The sequence below is a fragment of the Dryobates pubescens genome, chromosome Z (assembly GCF_014839835.1).
Source record: "Dryobates pubescens isolate bDryPub1 chromosome Z, bDryPub1.pri, whole genome shotgun sequence".
Classification (NCBI taxonomy): Eukaryota; Metazoa; Chordata; class Aves; order Piciformes; family Picidae; genus Dryobates; species Dryobates pubescens.
Genome location: NC_071657.1, coordinates 107689044 through 107710794, shown reverse-complemented (window position 1 = coordinate 107710794; position 21751 = coordinate 107689044). Strand labels below are relative to the sequence as shown.

The 21751-nt window shown below is 43.5% G+C and overlaps 1 protein-coding gene across 1 annotated transcript; it reads right to left on the bottom strand.

Moving 5' to 3' along the window:
- Window positions 1–647: 647 nt before the first annotated feature.
- Window positions 648–20414, bottom strand: SLC26A5 (solute carrier family 26 member 5). Its single transcript, XM_054178151.1, is given in 19 exon segments — window positions 648–713; window positions 715–817; window positions 1302–1356; window positions 1602–1814; window positions 2623–2733; window positions 3584–3676; window positions 5285–5354; window positions 6427–6533; window positions 7300–7395; window positions 8899–8976; window positions 9287–9400; window positions 10302–10449; window positions 10544–10626; window positions 11796–11948; window positions 13895–14059; window positions 14557–14738; window positions 15265–15375; window positions 18448–18587; window positions 20209–20414. Coding segments are annotated over 19 exon segments (2223 nt in total). The 5' UTR covers window positions 20373–20414; the 3' UTR covers window positions 648–676.
- Between the last annotated feature and the right edge of the window lie 1337 nt (window positions 20415–21751).

Here is a 21751-nt window from a genome sequence, read left to right as displayed (position 1 = left end):
GCTTCAAATCAACTATTCTTTTCTGGAAATCACAGCTAGGTTTTGGCAGTGAAAGCCCATATTGCTAATGGAATAATTAAAGAGGTTCTAGTTTGCAATTCTCATTGAGTGAAACTGTTCAGGGAATGAAGAGTTGAGGACAGTTGAGACGGGTCAGATAGTTTTACAAAAATAACTGTACCGCCCAGGGCTCAAAAGAGAGCAGCTAAATGCCACCAGTGCGAATCCATTCCTCCCTCTGGCAGATTATTCTCCTCTCCATGAGTCTGTTGTATGCATATGTTGAAATCAGGCTTTAAAGCAATGTAAGAAAATTCCCCAAAGACACTGGTACAGTGCATTGCAATTGCAGAAGTGATGTCCTGCAAGATCCCACCTCGCGGTGAGGTAAAGTGCCCATTTCTCTCAACAGGATTAGGAATGTATCAATGTCACCTTGTCTACTGAAGTTTCTGGTCTTGTAGAATTTTGTGCTTGTATCTTGTTGAAAGGCTATACCCTGACTGAAGGAAAAAATACAAGAGCATGAAGGCTTCCACTTCCTTATCCATGCTTCCTACAGAAAAGCACTGCCCTATACCCGTAGATCCCAACAGCCTTGGGCTCTCTTTGAACTGTGCAAATTAAATATTCAGAGTCTCCATCAGCAGGTTTCCATCCTGCTCGATGCCACTCTTCAGCGGTCAAAGTGAGTCTGTGAAGCAGCCCTGTCTCACTTGGCAAGCAAGGACAGCGTCATGAATACTGTGAAACAGCAGCTCTCGTGTTACAGTGGTATCAAAGAAATTCAGTCTTGTCAGCTCCTTCACAACAGGGCCTGCGAATGAAAAGCAAACATGGCAGCAGGGCACAAAGCAAAAGGCAGACATGGAAGTAGTTAATGATGTGTTCTCTTGTCCTTAATCCATTTAGAAGAGCCAGGTGGATCACACCTTACTTCTAGTCCAAAGCTGTAAGTCTATGATCCAGGCACACACAGAGGCCTGCTCTTGGCAGATGATGCCACAACTCCAGCTAGCAGAGCCTTGGAACATTTCAGCCTTTTCTCCTTGTTCTGTTACTAGGACAAAGTTCAGTGTGGCATTTAAAATTTGCCAGCAGGATCAAGTCCTCATAGTACTCACTAGGCAAGTGGGCATATGGGTTTGCTTCTCCTCAAATCCAGTTTTAATCCAGCTCTTTGTGAAGTGAATGCTGATACTACTGAGAAACCTAGCAGCAGAAGATTTGGGTCCAGAGGGATAGAGACCAAACACAAGCTGTCCCATAAAGCTCACAAAGAATAAACCATCTCAACTCACCACTGCAGCTGGCAATGCAGACAGAGATACCAACTTCCTTGTATTCTTTTATAATCTGCAACAGAACAAAGCTGGAGTTAAACACAGGCACTGTACACGTCACAGTGCTGGGAGATAAGAGTGCAGTTACTGTGAAAGCTGCACTGTGCCCAGGATTTAGCTGAAGAGAGTTACACAGAGTGGAAACTGATCTGGGGGGATGTTGGACTGTGACCTTTATGTCTCATGTTGGCAGGGTCCCTGTTAGGTATCTTACAAGTTTTCTATGTTTTCTTCTGGAGGAAAAGCAGCCCTACTTACTGATTTTAGTGTTTTTGCTCCTACTGAATCCACAAAGTTGACCGGGGTGAAATCCAGAATTAAAGAGTGGATGCTTGGTTTGGGCTCCACAAAATTTTGATGCTCGTCAGGAGACACATCTTGAACACCAGCATCTGCAGATCCAAACTTTCCATTGACAGGTAACTCATCATTTGCTATCTCATGTTTTAAACTTGCTTCCACATCGTTAGTCTGGGAGAGAAGAGAAATGACAGCCAATGCTTTTGCAGAGGAGATCCCTTCACCTGTTCTTTCAGCCTTTGAAAGCTGCACAGCTCCTAACTGGCTTTCCCTGCACCTTACATACATCAAGGTTTATTCTTGTGTGCTCAGCCTTTCTACAGTCATGTACAAGCAGCTCAAAGCTGTTCCCTTAGGAGTAAATAACCATCTCCTTCAAACTCTGGCACTTATTGATGATTTTACTCCATCTCCTTGCCTTACCCCTGCTGAGCCCATCAAGGCTTGGGTATTTTCAAAGGAAGCAACAGCAATCAGGCTCTGAAGTTAGGCACTGAGTTGGTTTCCTCATGATAAAAAGCATGCACCAACAGTGAAATTAAACATGCCCAGAAGCACAAGCACATTCCAAACAGCCCTTCTCAGGCTGTCTACCTCACTTCACCATGCCAGGATCAGTGGTGCAGATGGCACCTTCTTATTACAGGGGCTGCTAACTCCAAATAATTTTGTTATACTTTTTCTGCATAACAATTGCAGACCTGTTGGGAGAGGCAGAAGTAGGATGCTTCTTATTTCTGCTGACCCCACGTGTGGGAAGGCTCTGCTCCACTGCATGCCACCTGGATGCAATTGGGGTTCAACACAATTACCCAGTCCAACCATGATGGTCCTTATGCAGCCTGGCCACGCCGCACAGAGCTTGCTCCCTAAGCCTCCCCGCATGAGCAGCACTCTGTACAAACAAGAGCAGTCACACCAGCAGGCAGCAGATTAGTTGACTGATAGAGCAAGGGTCAATATTTGCTGAAGAACTCACTAGCTTCAGCACCACTTGCTTTCTCTGTGCATTTGCTGCCTTCAGCTCCCTGGCATGCCTCTTCTGGGCTTTTCTCCTGGCTGCTAATAGGGCGCAAGGGTCCACTCCAGTCTGTCATGAAAAGAAAGCACCATCAGAGAACATCCACCTGCAGTATCAGCACTGAATTAATCACTGTCACAAATTTGAACCACAAGCCAAGGCTTCCCTTGGTGGGGGTGAGAACAGAACAAACTAAGAAGGAATAATCTCATTAAGCGCTGTATTAGCAGGATGAGGAGAAAGGCATCACATCTGTTCTTGAAATCAGAGAGTGCCATGGGTGCTGATTTGAGTGCAGAGAGCAAAGGGGCAGAAGTGCACTTGCTAACACCTTTTGGTTTGTGCAGAGCAGCACCACCCACCTGTTTGGTAAAAGACTCAGCATGGGAGCTACAGAGAAATGTTCCAAAAGTTAGTAAGGTGCAATTGCTACCAGGTCAGGCAGTTCTGCCCTTAGCCACTCCTGTTACTGCCATTCCCACCCAGTCAGAAACTAGTTAAGACAGGAGGTGAGCTATCCTCTGTATGCTGCTCATGAGGGGCATTGCATCGCCACAGTGGTCTTACACTGTGATAAACTTTGTCACCCAAGAAGGAAGCTTTTCCTCCCAGATATTCTATTTTCAGTTCAGAAACTATTCACTTCCTTCTGAAAAGGTACAAATGTATTTGACCAGTTTGTGTTCTGGAGCCACCAGACTTTCCACCACAGGCAGTCAGTATTAACCTTACACTTTGTCTGTTTATTCCCTCCCACCATGTTGCTACTTCCTGAGATGGATTGCAGTTGGCTGGAGGGTCCCAGGCCACAGGCTGAGGAACACTGTGCTAGAGGCTACTCTAAAGGAGCTTACAGACAAGCATGTTTCAGAAGCCAGTTTGAATTCTCAAGACACAGACATTAAAGAATTTGCTTTACCTTCTTCTTCAGTGCACTTGTGTATGACTCACTATTGGCAAAATAAAGTGATGCATTAGCTTGAAATATTTTTATTCCAGGATATTCTTGAACCTAAGGAAAAGGATATTTGATGTACACAGTTAAGTATTGACTGCACTGAAGAACAGAACCTGTGTGATCACAACACAGATGAACAGGCAGCAACCCAGCAGTCAACCCGAGATGGTTCCTGGCATGTCTCAGATAAAGAAGGTGGCATAGTTGTGAGCAAAGGCAATCAGAGCACTGGTGCCATTAAACAGACAGAACAAGTCTCCATCAGTCACTCTGGCTGGCTTTTGTTCCGCTGTTACCCTTTTCTGGTGTAGTACTGCACAGGATGAATACCATGTAACATTTCTCCTCTATAGCAACAAAAGGTGCAGCCATGAAAAGGAATCACCATCCCTGGAAGTGTTCAAAAGTGGCTATGGCACTTTGGAACATGGTTTAATGGCCAGGGCGGGCTTAGGTTGAAGGTTGGACTTACCTTAGAGGTCTTTTCCAACTAAAAAAATTCAGTGGTTCTATGAACTAAGTACCTGCAGTTCTCTGATGTTACCATCTACAGCTGGTACTGCTACAAGGAAACCATGCAGATCTAGGAATGCTTCCTTTTAGCTTCCTTTTCTGCAGGCATGATGACTTATTTGAATCTCCTTTTCTGTCTGCCTTAGTCTTTCTTGTTTCCTCAGGTACCAGAAAAGTGCCTGTTGAATCTATAGTTTTAAAGAGGCCTTCAGGTACATGTTGAGATCTCTTCCTTCCTCTACATTTAAAGAAGTCACCGCTAAACAAGCTGGGCTCAGACATTTGCCATGCAAATAGTCTGGCCAGCAGCAGAGATGCAGCTGGCCATATGCTGCCAAGCTGACTTTATACAAGGGGAGGAAAGGCTGACTGCATTCAGGATGACAAAAATGGACTCTCCTCTTCTTTGTGCACAGCTCTGGACATGCCCACATACCCATCACACTCAAAGCAGAACTGCTGGTGAGGGAATGTCTTCAGACTACAGCAACACCTTTTCACCCAGGTTTTTACAGACTCAGCAAAGGGGGATGCAGCCTTCACAGCAGCATCCCTAAGAACGTATCAGAGTGTGGAAAATTGCAGGTGCAGTTTGAGACTAAATACAGCATGTTTATACCCACTGTCCTAGGAAGATGCACTGCTTTCACCAGCCTCTGAACAAAATGGCATTTAGAAGCAGCTAAGTGCATGGCAAGCAATTGTGCCCTTACCCATGTATATTTAACGAGCAAAGGATGGACAGAGGCAGGAAGGTGCTGTTTTAAACACTAAAGAACATATTGGTTTGGATCCAGGGTTCCATGGATTCCATGCAATACTGCCACACAAGTAAAGAAGGTGGCCTTGCAGCACTTGTGTGCGTAGCAGGTGGAGCGGTGGTACTCCTGCAAGCCTTGCCATTTGTACAAGCTAGTACAGTGGAACTGGTCTAATGGCTACTGTGATCAGCTCCTGGCCATGTGTACATGCAGGGCAAAAAGCCAGCACCTTCACCAAGATAGCTTGGCCTACCCAAAGCACATTTTTTCCCCTTCCCTCCCACACAGGTGAATGCCTGGCAGACAGCACTGTACGAGCAGTGTGATGGGGCCAAGCAGCAAGTTGTCTGCACTGTCTAAAAGTCCCCAGTGCGGAACAGATCCCTACCTCTTCGTACTCCTCCACATCGCAGTAGATGTCAGTGCCAGGGATCGGACCAAGGAGTCTGTACTGAGGGCTAAGGAGAAACGGAAACAAATGGATCAGCACCATCACATACCAGGCAGAACAGGGAGTGCTCAGGACAGACTGACACTTGGTTGAAATGGTCTCTCTGCAGTGCAAAGGGGCCACTTGGTGACGAGATGAGTTTGCTTCTGTCAGTGAAAAAACAATTTCTAACTCAGCACTCCAGTGCTGTTGTTCTCCCCAAAACATGCAAAGGTACCAGGCAAATTCTCTTTGGTACGAACTGGTGTGTCTCCTTGGACTGTCTTGCAAAGGTGGAAACTCAGACTGGTAGAGAACATTAGAGACACTCTACTCTCAGGACAATGCCTGAGCAGAAGTATATTGACATCTCACGAGCAATGTGACAGCAAATTACTGCTGCGTTTTCAAGGACAGAACCATACTGAGATGGCAGAACAATACTCTGTGCAGAGTGGAACTCTCAGGATCTGGTTTCATTCCAGTGCAGCCTGAAAACAAGACTTTTACTCATTTTCCACCCAGATGGCCCAGACCTTCACATGACAGTCCTGTCTACATACGCAAGAAAAGAGTTTGCTGGAGACCAGGAAAGCTTCACAGTAAAAGCATTGTCACTTTGAATGGGGAAAGAGGTGAAGCAATTAAAAAACAAGAAGGGCAGGCACAATTGTTTGATGAATTAGAACTTTTAAAATAAAATTCCTGAACATTCAGCTAGTAATAGCCTGACACAACTTCTGCTGGACAGGGACAATTAGGGCACAAAATGTGGCCACTTACTGAAACTGGCATCGAACAGACCTTAAGTTCTAAACTCTGGGCATCAAAAAAAGTAAACAAGAAGATGAACCAATAGAGGAAACCCCAAACCTTCTGCTTATTGAAATTCCATGTTCATGCCTTCTAGAAATTTTGTTTTCAGAAAAATGCGAGTCCTGGATCAGAGCCATAGGGCATGACCTATATTATGAAGGAGATTGTACACTGCATGCAGCTGGAGAGGGTGGAAAGGTCTTGTGCTTCTTTGTAGCCCTTAAACACACAGACCCCCCAGAGCAGATCAGCAAACACTAATTTTGATAAAGAGGAAATCTGACCTTTGTGTTCGGTAAATAACGGTTATCATGGCAAACGCTACTGCAGTGAGCAAACCATAGTCTAGGCCCAGCAACAGGGAAGCCACAAAAGCTACCATCCAGATGGCCTAAAACAAAGAAAAGATCTCCATTATTATGCATCCTCTTATGCTAACAGCAAAAAACCCCAACATCGTTCAGCCTCAAAACCTGTGTATCATTCTGTTCAGGAACAGGCCACTATGACCCCTCATGAGAGAGACTGCAACTGCCTTAACCTTTCAGGAGGGCAGACAAGCTCAAGGGGCACTAGGAACAGCTGACAAACTGGCACATACTAACACCTTAAGTGCTGCTCTCCAAGGAACCCTGTGTTATCAGCAGACTCCAAATACCTTAGGATAAATATCTGAGGCCTGCAAACAGCTCTTGCTTACTTCCATCATTCAGTTAATCCAGGAGAAAAATGCCACCAAAATGTTCCCACTGATACACTCTTAGTTCTGGTTCCCCCCAGCCAGGTTTTTAGTCTGTCTTAAAAGACGAAGAATACTTTCAAGTAGTTTTCTTTGTTACTCTGTTTTTCAAATGCTTCCCAGACACTTCCACAGCCTTCAGAGCAGTTCCTATAGCAACACTGCAAAAGCTTTGCTTTTACTGCAACCAAACTACTTCTGACCTGAGCTAAAGTTTGTTGAACCACAACAAAAAGATTCTTGTCTGCAACAGATCACTCTCCTAGGGTACTTACAGTTCCAGGTCTCCTGTCTGTCTGCAGTGCTACAACAATTTCTAACTTTTTGGTAAGTTTCTGCCCTGTTGTGGTAGTTAGGAAGAAGAGAAGCAGCAAATGTAATACAGTAAAACATCTGCACTGAGCTGTGCACAACTCACCAGCTCAATCTTACTGGTTCTCCAGAAGTGTGCAATGTCTCCAAACTGTTTAAACATCCCCTTCAGGTTCACCATGACAATTGCAGCCAGCACTGTCTAGAGGTATTACAAAAAATGCAATTTTCAGAAGCAAAATTAACCCAGTGCCAAAGACCTTCAGAGCATCACAAATAATTGCATTTCTCTGCTTTGTACAACTGATACAGCTGTCCCACTGGAATAAACCCCAACTTTTCAGGTAGTTCAGTGGAGATATGCTTGATTTCAGCTGCAGAAAAGGCAAGAGAAATCACATACTGCTGAGCAGTTAGAGTGCCTGAAGCAGCTGGACTCCAAACTCAAATTCAGTTTCTCTACAATATGCTGCAAAAGTCCTGTAACAGACCTGTAGGTGTAAGCCAAGGTACATCCAGGAGAAGAAACAGGATCTACAAGTTGTCCTGTACATGGCACCAGAAACAAATTCATTCTTTTCCTCAAGTCAGAATGTATTTATTCATGTAACTATATTTTTATATGAATAACTAAAACCACAGCAAAATGAACTCATGATGCTAAGACATCAGTTGGCCCCAATCTTTTCCTAGCTGAGCTAGTACTTTAACTTTTGAACCTCTTCCCAGAATTCCTGTGCTGCAAACAAATGTGGCCAGCAGGAGCAGGGAAATGATTGTCCTCCTGTACTTGGCATTGGTGAAGCTGCACCTCAAGTACTGTGCTTTGTTTAGTGCACCCCACTACAAGGACATTGAGGTGCAGGAGTGTGTCCAAAGAATGGCAATGAAGCTGGTGAAGGGTCTGGAGAGCAGATCTGGTGAGGAGCACCTAAGGGGACTGGGGTTGTTTAGTCTGGAGGAAGTGAGAAAATGAGAGACCACACTGACCTCTGCAACTCCCTGAAAGGAAGCTGAACTGAGGTGGGGTTGGTCTCTTCTCCCATGTAACAAGCTATAGGACAAGAGGAAATGACCTCAAGTTGTGCCAGGGGAGGTTTAGATTGGACATTAGGAAAAAAAATCTTCACTAAAAGCATTGTCAAACAGTAGAACAGGCTGCCCAGGGAAGTGTTTGAGTCACCATTCCTGGAGGTGTTTAAGAGATTTGTACATGTGGTGCTTTTTTGGCATGGTTTATTGGTGGACTTGACAGTGACAAGTCAATGGTTGGACTCAGTGATCTTAAAGATCTTTTCCAACCTAAATGACTCTAAAGGGTAATTGTTTTTAGTTACTATTTTTATGTTCTAAAGACAGAATCCAGAATACCCACTATCAAAAGCAACAAAAAGCATGCTGGATCCTTCAAAACATGACTCAGTTCTAGTCTAACACAACAGCAACAATGCATACAGAATTTCAAGGGTTCTGCATCAAGTTCTGACTGTGTTGTTTACTAATCACCCCACAGCCTCTGTGCTCTTGTATGAGCTAGCACAGAACCCAGTGTATTCTGTGACTTACCTTTCAGGAAAGGCTAACAGAGAGCATCTGTCAGTTGTCTACAGGCCAGCACAGCCCTACCCCTTGGTACTACTTAAAACAATACTCACTGGCTTCTGTTGCCTGGCAAAGCAATGCCCAACAGGTAAATCTCCCTCACCTGTGGAAGTGGTTCAAAGAGGTATCCAATGGCCACAATTACCAACAGAACCATAATTGAAGAGAGAGCACCTGCAATCTGAACAAAAGAAGCCAGACATCAGTTCTGTGCCCCCAGACAGCAGTACCGCTCACCAGCAAACTTCTCATGCTTCCCATAAGGAGTTATTCGAGTATCTTTTGATGCTTCCCAATCGGTTCACTCACTGTGGCTGTCATGCAGCTTTCTCTCCTGGCCCAATCCAGATTTGAAAGAAGGGAAGCTCCAATTATTACTTCTGCCCCAGGCAGAGAAATCTGTCAGTCTAGTGAAGCTTCAAGTCTTTTAACTCTGAAGCTCTAAAAAGCAAATTTTTTTTTGTTTTGGCTCAGACTTTGGATTTGCATACCTGAGTTTTCCCACCTGTGCTTTCCTGAACAAGACTCCGAGACATTGAGCAAGTGATAGAAAAGCTCTGGAAAAATGAGCCCACAAAGTTGCATATTCCCAAGGCAATAAGTTCCTGTATTAGACAACAGAGCAAAACAGCAGGCAGTTATAGTTGGCAATTGTACAAATCCAGAGCTAGCCATACAGATTAATTACAGTGCTTGCCAGCAACCTTGTTGTAGAGAACAAACAACCTCATTGTAGCTCATACTTGTGGTTCTCATACATGCACAAGCTGATGCATGTTAAATCATCTGTTAAATCTGATCAAGTGCTGGAGACATTTCCCATCCTTAGCTGTTACAGTAATGAATCATACTGAGAAATGAACTACAGCATTGCTTCTTTTAAGGATTTCTTCAACTTGAGCGTAACTTGAATTTGAATTCTGAATATAGATGGAAGATGGCTTCTCACACAAGCACTGGCCTTTGCTTCCTCAACTATCTGTTTAATACTGCTGCAACCAAGAGCAGCCTTGGCTGTGTTTCCATGGGTGGCAATCCACTGTTGTTTGGGATGGTTTTTTGTCTTGTACATGTCTCCAATGCTTCATCAGGAAGTTCCTACATTACAGCTGTTGTCACGATGAGATTTACCTCCTCTCTGCATCCTGCTGTTTGTAACTGAATAAGCCAACCAATAACCCAATTGCAATACTGATTCTAAAGTAGGGGAGCATGATTTCACCCTGTTAAAGAAAGCAGAGATGAAGTAGCTGCCCATCTGGACAGCAGGCTAAGAAATGTCTGTCCAAGTTTCCCAAAATGAAGCTAAAAGTGAAACTGGTTATTAAAACACAACCGGAAGAGAAAGGTAAAACAATTCCTGGCATTTAAATGTGTAGGCTGTCAGAAACCTGACTTGATTCCACTACTAAAGAAAAACTCTGTTGTCCAAAGTGCCATTCTACTTTAACAAGGTAACAAATGTGTTATTGACAACTGTCAACACAGTAACCCAAATATTTTTACCTGATTCCCATCAGTGGTGTAACCATGTTTAAGAGCAAAGATCTTGGCCATTGATACAGCCATTGAAAATCCAACTATTGCTATTGCTATTGCATCCACAAATATTGCTGGGATGAGCTCAATCTCAGGAACTGCTGGTGCACGTAACCTTGGAGATGAGACAAAGAATTACAAATTCCTGTAATAAAAGCTACATACCATACAGAAAAGGTAAAGTCTGAGTAAGAATGTATCATCCCTACCCTTGAGGAATAGTCCCAACAATATCCACTCTGTAGGACTCACTCAGATTCATGCCAGCTGAAACTCCTGTGCCAATAATTACCTAAAAATCCACAAACACATTTGTAAACATCAGCTACAAAAAGACTGAACCACCAGGAGAACAAATAACAGCTGATTATGAACAATGCACACAAGAGATTACATTTATTTGTCCATCAGTTTTCTGAACCTTAGGGGATAAAGAAGCAGCTAAAAAGGAAGCTGCACGATGATTTTCCCTTCATATGGTGGTCCCCTATTGGTTTTATGAAGTTTTCTTGGGAGCAGTTAAATGGAACATGCTGTGGTCTGAATCACTCCAATTCCCTTTGCCTGAGCCAAGCTCAGGGGGAATAGTGTGTGCTGGGAAATTAAATGCAAGGACGAGCCAAGGGTGTCTGTGCTGCCATCTTTCCATGTGCAGAACCTGCACACTATCTGCAAACCGAACTGGTGCAGAGCACTGAATGGGACAGGTATAAGGTCACTTTGCTATTGCCTTATTACCCAACAATACCCTACTTCCATCATCTCTGCACAGCATCCCTTTCCTTTGTTCCCTCTGCCTACATTGTACCCATACCTTCAGCTATTCCCTTTCTCAGCTCTGATTCTGGGCAGGCTGTTTGAGGCTCCAGTTCTCCAAGAACTCATTTATAAATCCAACCACTTTAAAAGGTGAAAGGTTGTCTGAGATATGGACTAGTCTGCTTTACCCATGTATTTCAGAGCAGTCAATGCTGAGTCAGTCTCGGAGAAAGCAAGGTTATCAGTAAGTTCCACTGGTTCTTGTTCTACTTTCTACCACTGCATTTTAAAAAAGTAAGCAAGCCTTGCAGAACCTCTGGAACAGGCATCTGTAAGCACCTTCCTACAGGAGAAGGTTTCAAGCTCTTTGGTTTCAAGTGGGAAATGTCCCTCATAGGCATGTCTCCCAGAGCACCATTCAGGTGCCAAAAGTCCAGGATAGAACGGGTTTCACAACAAATCTCTCCCTACCCATTGCACTAGGGGCAGTGGGTGTTTAACTGGGTTTTCAGTCTGTTTGGGAACTTTCCACATATAACTTGGGCACATCAGTCCCTAATTTTCAATTGGATCAAGCACCAAATTAATTATGTTCACCAGAAGTTAATCTCAAATGAGTAAGGCCTGACAGAAAATGATGATAGCTTCTGCAGCTTTAGAACAGTTCTATGACTTAGTTGTACAACTTCACAACTGGTTTACCACAATTATCTCCATGGGAATAGGAACTGGGAGCTTCTTCTTAAAGCGGAGATTGATTTCCTTGCCAATCAACAGCAGAACAATGCACGTCAGTCCAACAACCAGGGCAGCGATGTTGGTGGTGGTGATTTTTGAAAGCACAGCAACTATGCTCTGTAATACAACAGAAGTGTCATAATTACTCCTAAGAAAACATAACCTTCCTGGAGCTTTGTAACAAAAGAGAAGATTACAGACTGCTGTTCAGCTTTGCCTTTATTCAGCACTTACAAGCACAGTGAAACAGTGCCTCACCAAAATCCCCACTGTTCCCACAACACACAGAAGTTAGGAGTATCTCAGGGAGGGAGATGCAATCTTTTACAGTATCAGTCTTCCTCAAATGGGTCAAAACCCCTATTAAGGCAGAATAGGTCTAAACTAAACCACATCTCTTATCCTCAGCATTTTTACATGTATTTTATACTGGCAGCTACCTGAAAGCAATAAATGCAAACTCCTTCTAATACTTTCAAATATTCTTTGGCAAGTCACATCTACTTAGAGCTGCATAAATAATCCTAAACCAATAAAGCTGCTGATACAGTCACTGAGGTCACCATAGCAATATGATTAAGTAACAGTGATCCTGCAGCACTGCTGAACTGGCTGTTATTCCAAATATCTTTTGGTTGAAAACACTATTAGAAGGATGTTAGGAAAGAAAGCTTGCTGGAAAACACAAGTTGCTGGAAGACAAATGATCCCTTTACCAATGACTCCTTCTTACACTGTGTTTATAAAACTTAACTGAACTCTGGAGAGGTCATTGAATGAAGATACACAAACTTTTCTACAGACAGAAGGGAAATGTCAGCAGCTATCAGGATTTTATACGTTGAAGATGTCCTGGTAGAACATTTTGAATGCATCTCTTTCTACTTATTGGTGTGGCCGTTAGTGCTTCTGGCCTCTGGATTAGTGAACTGACCAGCAAATTTCAAAATTGAGCACTGGTGCAGCCTTGTTTCCAAAAGGTTTGTTACAGCTGCACAAAAATAAAAGAAAGATTCCCACAAAGTATTTTCTATGGCCCCTATGTAGTTGAAATCCTGAAGCTTTGTTATTGCTGAGCCATCAGCCTGCTCAAAAACTTGGGTTTTCACAGACATCTGAGATCTTCCCTGTTCTTCTGCAGAATCAGAGCACTGATTTTGCAATAACAACTTGGAGCTTCCTAGACTGGCAGGTGAATCAGATCAGATGTATTTCAACTCTTCCTGTTTGTAACAGCAAAAAAGTAATGTTCATATAAACTTCAAAACTTTGGTTGTGACTTCAGTTAGAAACATTCCTTTAAACAAATAATTGCCTTTATTCAGAGCACAAAAGTCAATTTTACATTCAAGTAAACAAGAGCTTTTGATTTTACTTAAGTCTTACTATCCAAATGAGAGCTAAACACTGCATGGTTTTCCTCTGTCCTCTCACATCACTGCTAGAGTGGAAGATCAGGCCACGAGCTGTCTCAGATGCTGGATCCCTACATGCTCTGCGCAATGGTTTTAAGGCTTAGGATCTTCAATAAATAGCAATGGTTTACACTGACTCTCTTCATTTCACAATATTTTCCCCACTACTCTGAAGAACAGGCACATTTAAGATGACACAGCATTTTGTATCCAACCACACCACACATCAGCTTACAAACAGGAAATGAAGAACAGTCTCTTCAAATTGTGAACAAAATTAAGAAATAAGGTTCTGAGAATAACATTTCCTAGCATTGCAAAACATGCCTGGCCTTCAGTGAAGCCTCTTAGTAGCACATTTTTCCCTGATGTACATTATCTGTACATTCAACAAACATTATCTGTTCATGTTACAAAACTGTATCTAGCAGAATCCCCAAATCTGCTCATCTCAGATGGTGTTGATCTACCAAGCTGCACTGCAAAATGCTCCTATAATGCTCTGGCACTTCAAGGCCTCACACCTTGTGTCAAATACCGAAGCATTATTCTACTTAGGGCCGAAAGAATTTTAAGGAAAGGGAAAAGGCTTAAGTGCTAGCTCCAGAAAATGCAGCATTTGCAGGTTTAGTAAGTGCAGTGACTCACATATATAACTGAGAGGGGCCCACTGTATCTGTTAGTCTTAATGCCTAGGAGATACTTTAACTGGGAGGTGAAGACATGGACCGCAGCTGCAGTAGTGAATCCTCGCACCAAAGGCTCCGTCAGATAGATGGCTACAAATCCAAATCGAAGGAGACCTAAACACAGCTAATGAGAGAGAGAGAGAGATATTCATTATCTGACTCCCACTGCAGCCTGAACATCAGGACTATACAGAACACAGGACACCTCTTTTTACCTTGATGAGCAGATAAGGCAAACATGAACTCAGCCTTTCTAAAGCCAAGGTTCAGTAAGCAGCCATCAATGGTCCAAATCTTCCATGCCACTGGCAGGGGTCATGGAGGATATTGGTAAAGATAGGTGTTTGTGTGCATTTATGGGCAAATTAGAAATAATAAGGTTGAATTTTTCTGATGGGACAAGAAGAAAGGAGAAGGAGAGGTCCCATTTTTCTCCGTAAAGCCAAGATGCCAAAGGCTTGCCTCCAATGCATCCCTCCCCACTTTATGTGTATTCTACACAATGCAGTGCTGAAGCACAACTCTATTAACAGAAGATCCACCACAACCCAGCACCCCTTGCAGCTTCAAGTCTAGCAGCAGCATCTGAACTTGCCCTTACAGCAAACTGCAAGCACATACCTGGATAATTCCTGAAAGAAAGGCGAGAGTCACAGCTACCTGTACCCTCTTGGTGTCCCTAGCATGGTAATATTCAAGGGTGTCTGTAAGGTTGGTAGAGTTATAGCCTACAGAAATAATTTCATCAGGCACTTGTCTCACAGCAACACCACCAACCATCATACTAATCACTGCAAAGGTACCTGAAATAAAAGTGAGGAAAAAAAGATTGGTTAAAATCCTAGCAGGATTTTTTTCTTAGGGGTGGTTCTTACTAAGCTGTATGCAGAATTAAACTATAATGGTGCTTTCTACCTAATTATTATATTTTTTAGTGCCCATATCTGCTCCAGTATTCAGCATCATTAAAGCTAGTTGGACAGTGAGCATACACCTCTACAGTAAGTAAGCACTATAATTTTCTTCCATCCCAGTTTTTATTACAGAAATTAAAGACTCATCGTGGCCACGCTAAGAGTTGGCTGCAGCAATTAATCATAGCTCAGGAGTGCACAGCACCCATTTCTAGAGCTAGCTCAATAAAAGGCACTCTTCTAATCCTTCCTAAGTAGGAAGGATAAATTCACAACAAAGAATATTGCTAATGCTGGACACATTTGTGTTTCTCCTGTTTGCTTAAACTTGAATTTATGGAAAACAATGTTAGTTTCTACAACTTTAGTAAAGACATGTCTGCACACAGAGCTGCAGTTATTCACACATATATACCTATGGATATGTGCCTGGAGGTTCCAAAAAAAGTATATAGAAAGACAGGATAAAATGAAGAATACAGGCCAAAAACTGGGGGAACAGCTGCCAGCAAAGCATAGGCTAAACCTGCAAAACAGACACAAACATCTATGTCAGGCAAACAACAGAAAGGAACCATCTGAAGCAAAAGGATTTAGGCCTACAAAACCTGCACTCACCTAACAGGAAATCTAGCGACATGTGCAAAAACCAAGCAGTCTTCTAGGGGTACTACTATGTTTAACACTGCAGGGCAGTGCCTAGAAACCTGCTGTTTTGAGTCAAGAAACCAGAAGTCTCTAATTATAGGCCTGTGCGCATGTCTGCACGTCCCTCTGTGCACCTCTGCAGTCGCGGTTTCTCCTTTGCGCGTGGAAGTGGATCTTAATAGCTAACAAAGATTTCTTGTTGCCTTTGGTTTTATCTGTCAAATGTAATCAGAAACACCTAAAATCTCACAACCAATGGGATACATTTGATTTTTCTCCTTTCTCATCAGACATGATCTTCAGGGTAATCTATGACCAATTAAACACTCCTCCCTCATCCCAGAACAAGTGGGGTAATCCAGCAGTTTGTTTCAGCAAAACATGCTCCAAATATATAAGGTCATAGAACTTACACAGTCCAGTATTCCTTCCCAGCACAAAGTCCTTTTGGCTGTTAAACCCCGCAGTGGAAACTGCATTCCACACTTTTCCTATCTGTTGGGTGCACCAGCAAGCACAGCAATGGAGCTGTAGGGGAACAGCTTGCAGGGATGCCAGGGAGGGACATCTTCACAGTTCTCCCGGTCTGTGTGACTGAGTGTGCTTATCATGGGGTCAGGCTCACAAGCACATTGTGTGCACCACGTGACATGGTGCATGACTGTCCCAAGCAGTTCCAGCAAAGTCAGTAATTGTGCATGGCTTGTCTTAACACCAGAACTGCACAAACAGGCCTGAGAAAGCACTGCATCCTGGCTTGGCCAGGTTCTCTGCACCTTCCCATGATACCTGAGAAAGCCATGTATTCTTACTAGACGGGGGCAGACTAGGCCAAGTTAGGACCACAAAGCTCAACAGTCTGCTGCAAAATGCAAAAGGAAGCAACAATTCCCCAACCCTGGAGAGCTAGTGATGCTTGAAATCACCTCTCCCTAATAATGCATTTTTAAATTGAGAGATAAACCATCAGGTCATAATGAAAGAACAGAACCAGGAAGGCATTTTCTGTGCCATCCAAGTACTCTTGCACAGTATAGCAGCTCACATGGCCTTGCTCATCCCTAAGCAATGTCTAAGCCCTAACCAAGAATTCATATTGCTATCAGAACTGGACTGATGATACCATTTACTCTCTCACAGTAATAAGCCTTTCATTAAGCACTTCTGAAACTCATCCCACACATGTTCTCTGCCCAAGGGGCACCTGGTACTGTAACAGCCTGGCCTTTAATATGGTGATGAATTAATGGTACAAGTGACCAGAACTGAAAAGCAGTGGTTTCAAAAGCAGCAGGGTGGGTCCATGTGAAGTGCCTGAGCTGAATACCCTTCTATTAATTTACCTTTTAGTTTGTGCTGGCATTTTAAAAAGCTGCCAGTGCCAAGGAAATGAAGAGATATTGACATGACAGGAGTTCATGGCTTAAACGCCCTGGTCATTGTAGCTCTGCCTGGAATGATTCCCAGGCTTCCTTGAACTCATGCTTGTTATAATTACATCCATTCCAGAAAACTAAAGTTCAGCTAAAAGGGAACTATTAGGAGCACTTTAAGGACATGTCTGCAGCCACCAAAGGAAAGAATAATGTTTAGTTTAAAACAAAATCACAATGTTAAGTATAAAGTTCACTGGTGACCACTTAAATTTCAGTGTCCTTATCTGATCATCACACAAACTGTATTTCAGTATGCAATTACTAATGTTTGTCTCCAGTACATAACAGATTTGTCTGCCAGTTAAACATATTACTTATCAGTTAAAGATAAGCTGATGTTTACACGTGTGTAAGAAAGAACATCCTTAACTGTAAAAAATTGGCACAACCCCAAAAAGCTACAGAAGAAGGGAACTGCACAGACTGTTAGGATATTCCATATGGGTACCTCTATTAAATCTTCAGACCTGCCTCAGACTGAAGTGGTAGAAGTGAGGTGGAAACATGCAATAAGCCAAGATGCAAGCAAACCTATTCATGCTTAATTATGTTGCTCTTAGCATGAGGACTCCTCTGGCCTGGGCTCTATACAAGTTCAAGAATTCACTCTACTCCAAGACCTCCCAGAGATATCTACTGGGACTGCAGCAGCTGTTGAGACACTGCCATTCCCACAGCAGTGATGACACCCCATGATGATACTGCTGCAAAAATGCTGTCACTTTCTAACCCCATAGCAGTTCTGAAACTGCTGACAGTAAGGTGCCAGGCTGAACAAGAGAGTCCCCAACAGGTGACAGACAGAAAACATGGGTTTTGTCTTCCCCACAGCTTCCCCATGCTTCAGGGCCAGGCCCCACTTGGGGAAAAGCTTCCAAGAAATTTAATAGAAATTCCACAGATTTGCAGTCTTGTTAAAGAACATACTTTGATTTATTTCCACCATGTAAATCACTGCCCACTACGATGGTTCCAGCTTAAAATGGGGACTTCTAGCATTAAGAGAAAGAGAAGGCTCAGTCTTTGATTTCTTACACGCTCTGGTCCAATTGAGTTTGGTTATTTCACAACAGCTGTTCTCCTGAAACATTACATCCCAGTGGCTATTAGATCCTGGGGCCCTCAGTACATCCCAGTGGCTATATTAGATCCTGCTGGCCTCAGTACATCCACATGGCTATTAGTAAGAAATCTGCTACAGCTTTCAGGATGAGGTGATCAGAAAGTAATTGGGTGCATTCAGCAAAGGTTTAGACATGCACTTTCACAACTGTGAAAAGTCTCTCATGGAGAGCTGTTGGCACTGATCAGAGAGATAAGCCTCTTTCAGAATTTGCTGCACATGACTGACTTGTGTTTTTAAGGGAAACACCACTATGGGCTGGTCTTCAAATTGTTCCACACACCCCACAGCAATACACATCCTATTCTCTCTTCAGGAAGCCAAGCACTACTGTAAAAGCACACAGAGGAAAAGCAAAGAAGAGGATAAATAAATGCAGAGAGATACTAACCTTGAGGAAGCTGCATGACCCCAGTGCTTATACCTGAGATAATGTCTCCTGGTAAGTATTCCTTCACTGGGTAACGGGGAAGCCATTGTAAAATTGGTAGGAAACTGTAAAGATGAGACTTGGCTTTCTTAGAAGAACAACTGAAAACACAAAACACAAGGAAAAAGTTAGACACTAGCAGAGAAGAAATGGGTCAAAAAAATTGTCTGATCCTGTGCAGGGAGACAGTGCTGCTAAAGGTAGGTTCAGTCCCCTGATCACAGCAAGTTCTGCATGAAGCTTAAGCCCAAGTATGACTGCAGTTAATTTAGCCCTTTACCACATGTTGGTGGTTGTACACAAACCACAGGGAACTGGAGAAAAGAATCACTGCCTTGTGAGGCTGGAAGTCAGTGGGAAGTACTGTTCGAGTCCATGCACCAGTGTGCAGTCATACAACCCTCTGCTGAGATCATTCCCAGCAACAGTCCCCTGAGGATAACTCGCTTTCTGATAGGGGGTTTTGTTCACAGTACTTTGCAAAGCTTTTTCCTATTTTTATTTACTATCTGCATGCTTTATACCTACTTGATTATAACATTTTATATTATTAAGCTGTAAAAAACCCCAACTATTCTTTTACTGCTGGTTGTTGCTGTGACTGATACTGATGGGTTAACTTCAAGGCTATTTGAGAACATAACCCTTCTTTGTCCTGAAAGGAAAGGCTCTGAAACCAGCCAGACTGCCCCCTGTGTCTCTTTGCAGAGTTCTTAACCTTCTGAAACCTTGACTCATGACAAATGAGTGGAGCCAGGAAATAGATCTCTCTAACCAGTGCTGCCATGCATCATGCTTTGGCAGTGGTTTAACTTTGGGTAAAAATATAACACTGGGATCACTGAAATGCTTTTCTGTGTAGAAGAGCACTGCAGAGATTTGTTAACATTTCCCAATCCTCATGGGACTAAAACTGAATGGTGAAGAAGTTTACTGCCACAAGTGAGAAAGAGGCTAGAATCACCCACACCACTTCATGTTTTAGCATATTGACTCACAGAAAGTCACAGCTCAAGAGGAGTTGGATTTACCTATTTTTCACCCAGGACAGATAAGGTTTCTGAGGTGGAATTAGGTACCTTTACCAAAGTTTCTCTTCACTATCCTCTGGTACCACAGAGAAGTGGCACAGTTAAAGACAGATGACACTTAGATTCCAAGGCAGTTAGTTAAAAGCTACAGAATGCCTCTATTATGTCCTTATTAGGCTAATAATTTAGATTCCTACACAGCTGCCATACATCTCATTTCTTCTCCTGTGAAAGGATCATCTGAAGTACAAATCTGACCATTAATATCTCTGAAAAAAGGGCAGATTTTTTTCCTGGGCTTTATGAATTCATGTCACGTGATTTGACAAGTACTTCACATTCCCATGCTGCATATTTCTCTTCTGCACCTTGATGAAGGTAATTCAACTAATTTGTCCAACATTCTGCAATATAATTATGTATTACCATATAAAGCACATATACAACTTAATCACAATCCTGCTGAACAGTCAGAGTAGAACTAGTGCTTTTTACTTTTGGATTTAGAATAGAATAGAATAGACCAGACCAGGTTGGAAGAGACCTTCAAGATCATCGTGTCCAACCTATCATCCAACCCACCTAACCAACTAATCATTTCTCTGAAGAGCTTCCCACCAGCACTGTGCATGACTCAGTCAGGAATTAGCACATTTCTAACCAATAAAGCAACGATAAAACAAAGTCCTACCGACAAGAACGTGCAATCCTCTGCCCTAAAGTCTGAGGTGCTCTCTCCCGTCTGTGCAGCTGTCCTTGCAGGAGCTCTTGGGTGTACACTGGTCTTTCCACATAATACCTCTGCGTTCGCTCAAGCGGTGCTTCATGGTCTTGAGCATGTTCCATAACTGACATCAGGAAGCAGGAGCCAAAGAGGAAGAGTTCCACAGTCTCCGCTTAAACACCTGGTTGCAGACAAGATTAGTTTTGTTACTTTTTCATGTCAGATTTGGCATTTCCTTGCAAAGGATGTATTTTGACAAGCTAGAGACAAGAACTGTGGATGCAGTTTAAAAGCACTGGCTATCTGGAGAGGTCCCAGCTGACTGCAGATTCATAAACATGATGCCCATCTACAAGGCCCAGGAGGGCCCAGGGCACTACAGACCTGTCAGTCTGACCTCAGTGCCAGGGAAGGTCATGGAGCAGATCATCTTGACTGCCATTATGCAACATGTGCAGGGAAACCAGGTGATCAGGTCCAGTCAGCATGGGTTCATGAAGGGCAGGCCCTGCTTGACTATCCTGATCTCCTTCTACAAGGTGACCCACTGAGTGTGTGAGGGAAGGCTGTGGATGTTGTTTATCTGGACTAAAGTAACATATTTAACACTGTCTCCCACCATGTCCTGGAGAAACTGGCTACTCATGGCTTGGATGGGTGGACACTGTCTGGATGGCCAGCCCCAAAGAGTGGTGGTGACTGGAGAGAAATCCAGCTGGCAGCCAGTCACAAACGGTGTTCTCCAGGGCTCAGTGCTAAGGCCAGTTCTTTATCAATGATCTGCATGAGGGCATTGGGTGCAGTCTCAGTAGGTTTGCAGATGACACCAAACTGGGCAGGAGTGTTGATCTGCTCAGTGGTAGAAAGGCTCTGCAGAGGGATCTGGCCATGCTGGATCCATGGGCCAAGGTCAGTTGTAGGAGATTTAACAAGGCCAAGTGCTGGGTCCTGCACTTGGGTCACAACAACCCCATGCAATGTTACAGGTTTGGGGCAGAGTGGCTGGAAAGCTGCCCAGCAGAAAAGGACCTGCATGTGCTGGTTGACAACTGGCTGAACATGAGCCAGCAGTGTACTCAAGTGGCCAAGAAGGCCACCAGCATCCTGGCCTGCATCAGGAATAGTGTGGCCACCAGGAGCAGGGAAGTCATTCTGCCCCTGTACTTGTCACTGGTGAGGCCATACCTCAAATACTGGGTTCAGTTTCGGGGCTCTCACTACAATAGGGACATTGAGGTGTTGGGGCATGTCCAGCGAAGGGCAATGAAGCTGGTGAAGGGTCTGGAGAACAGATCTGGTGAGGAGCAGCTGTGGGACCTGGGGTTGTTTAATCTGGAGGAAGCTGAGGGGAGAACTCATTGCTCTCTACAGTTCCCTGGAAGGGAGGTTGCAGTGAAGTGTCAGTCTCCTCTCCCAGATACCAAGAGGTAGGACAAGCAGAAACAGCCTCAAGTTGCACCAAGGGAGGATTAGACTGGATGTCAGTCTCAATGGGAGATTACTTTATTGC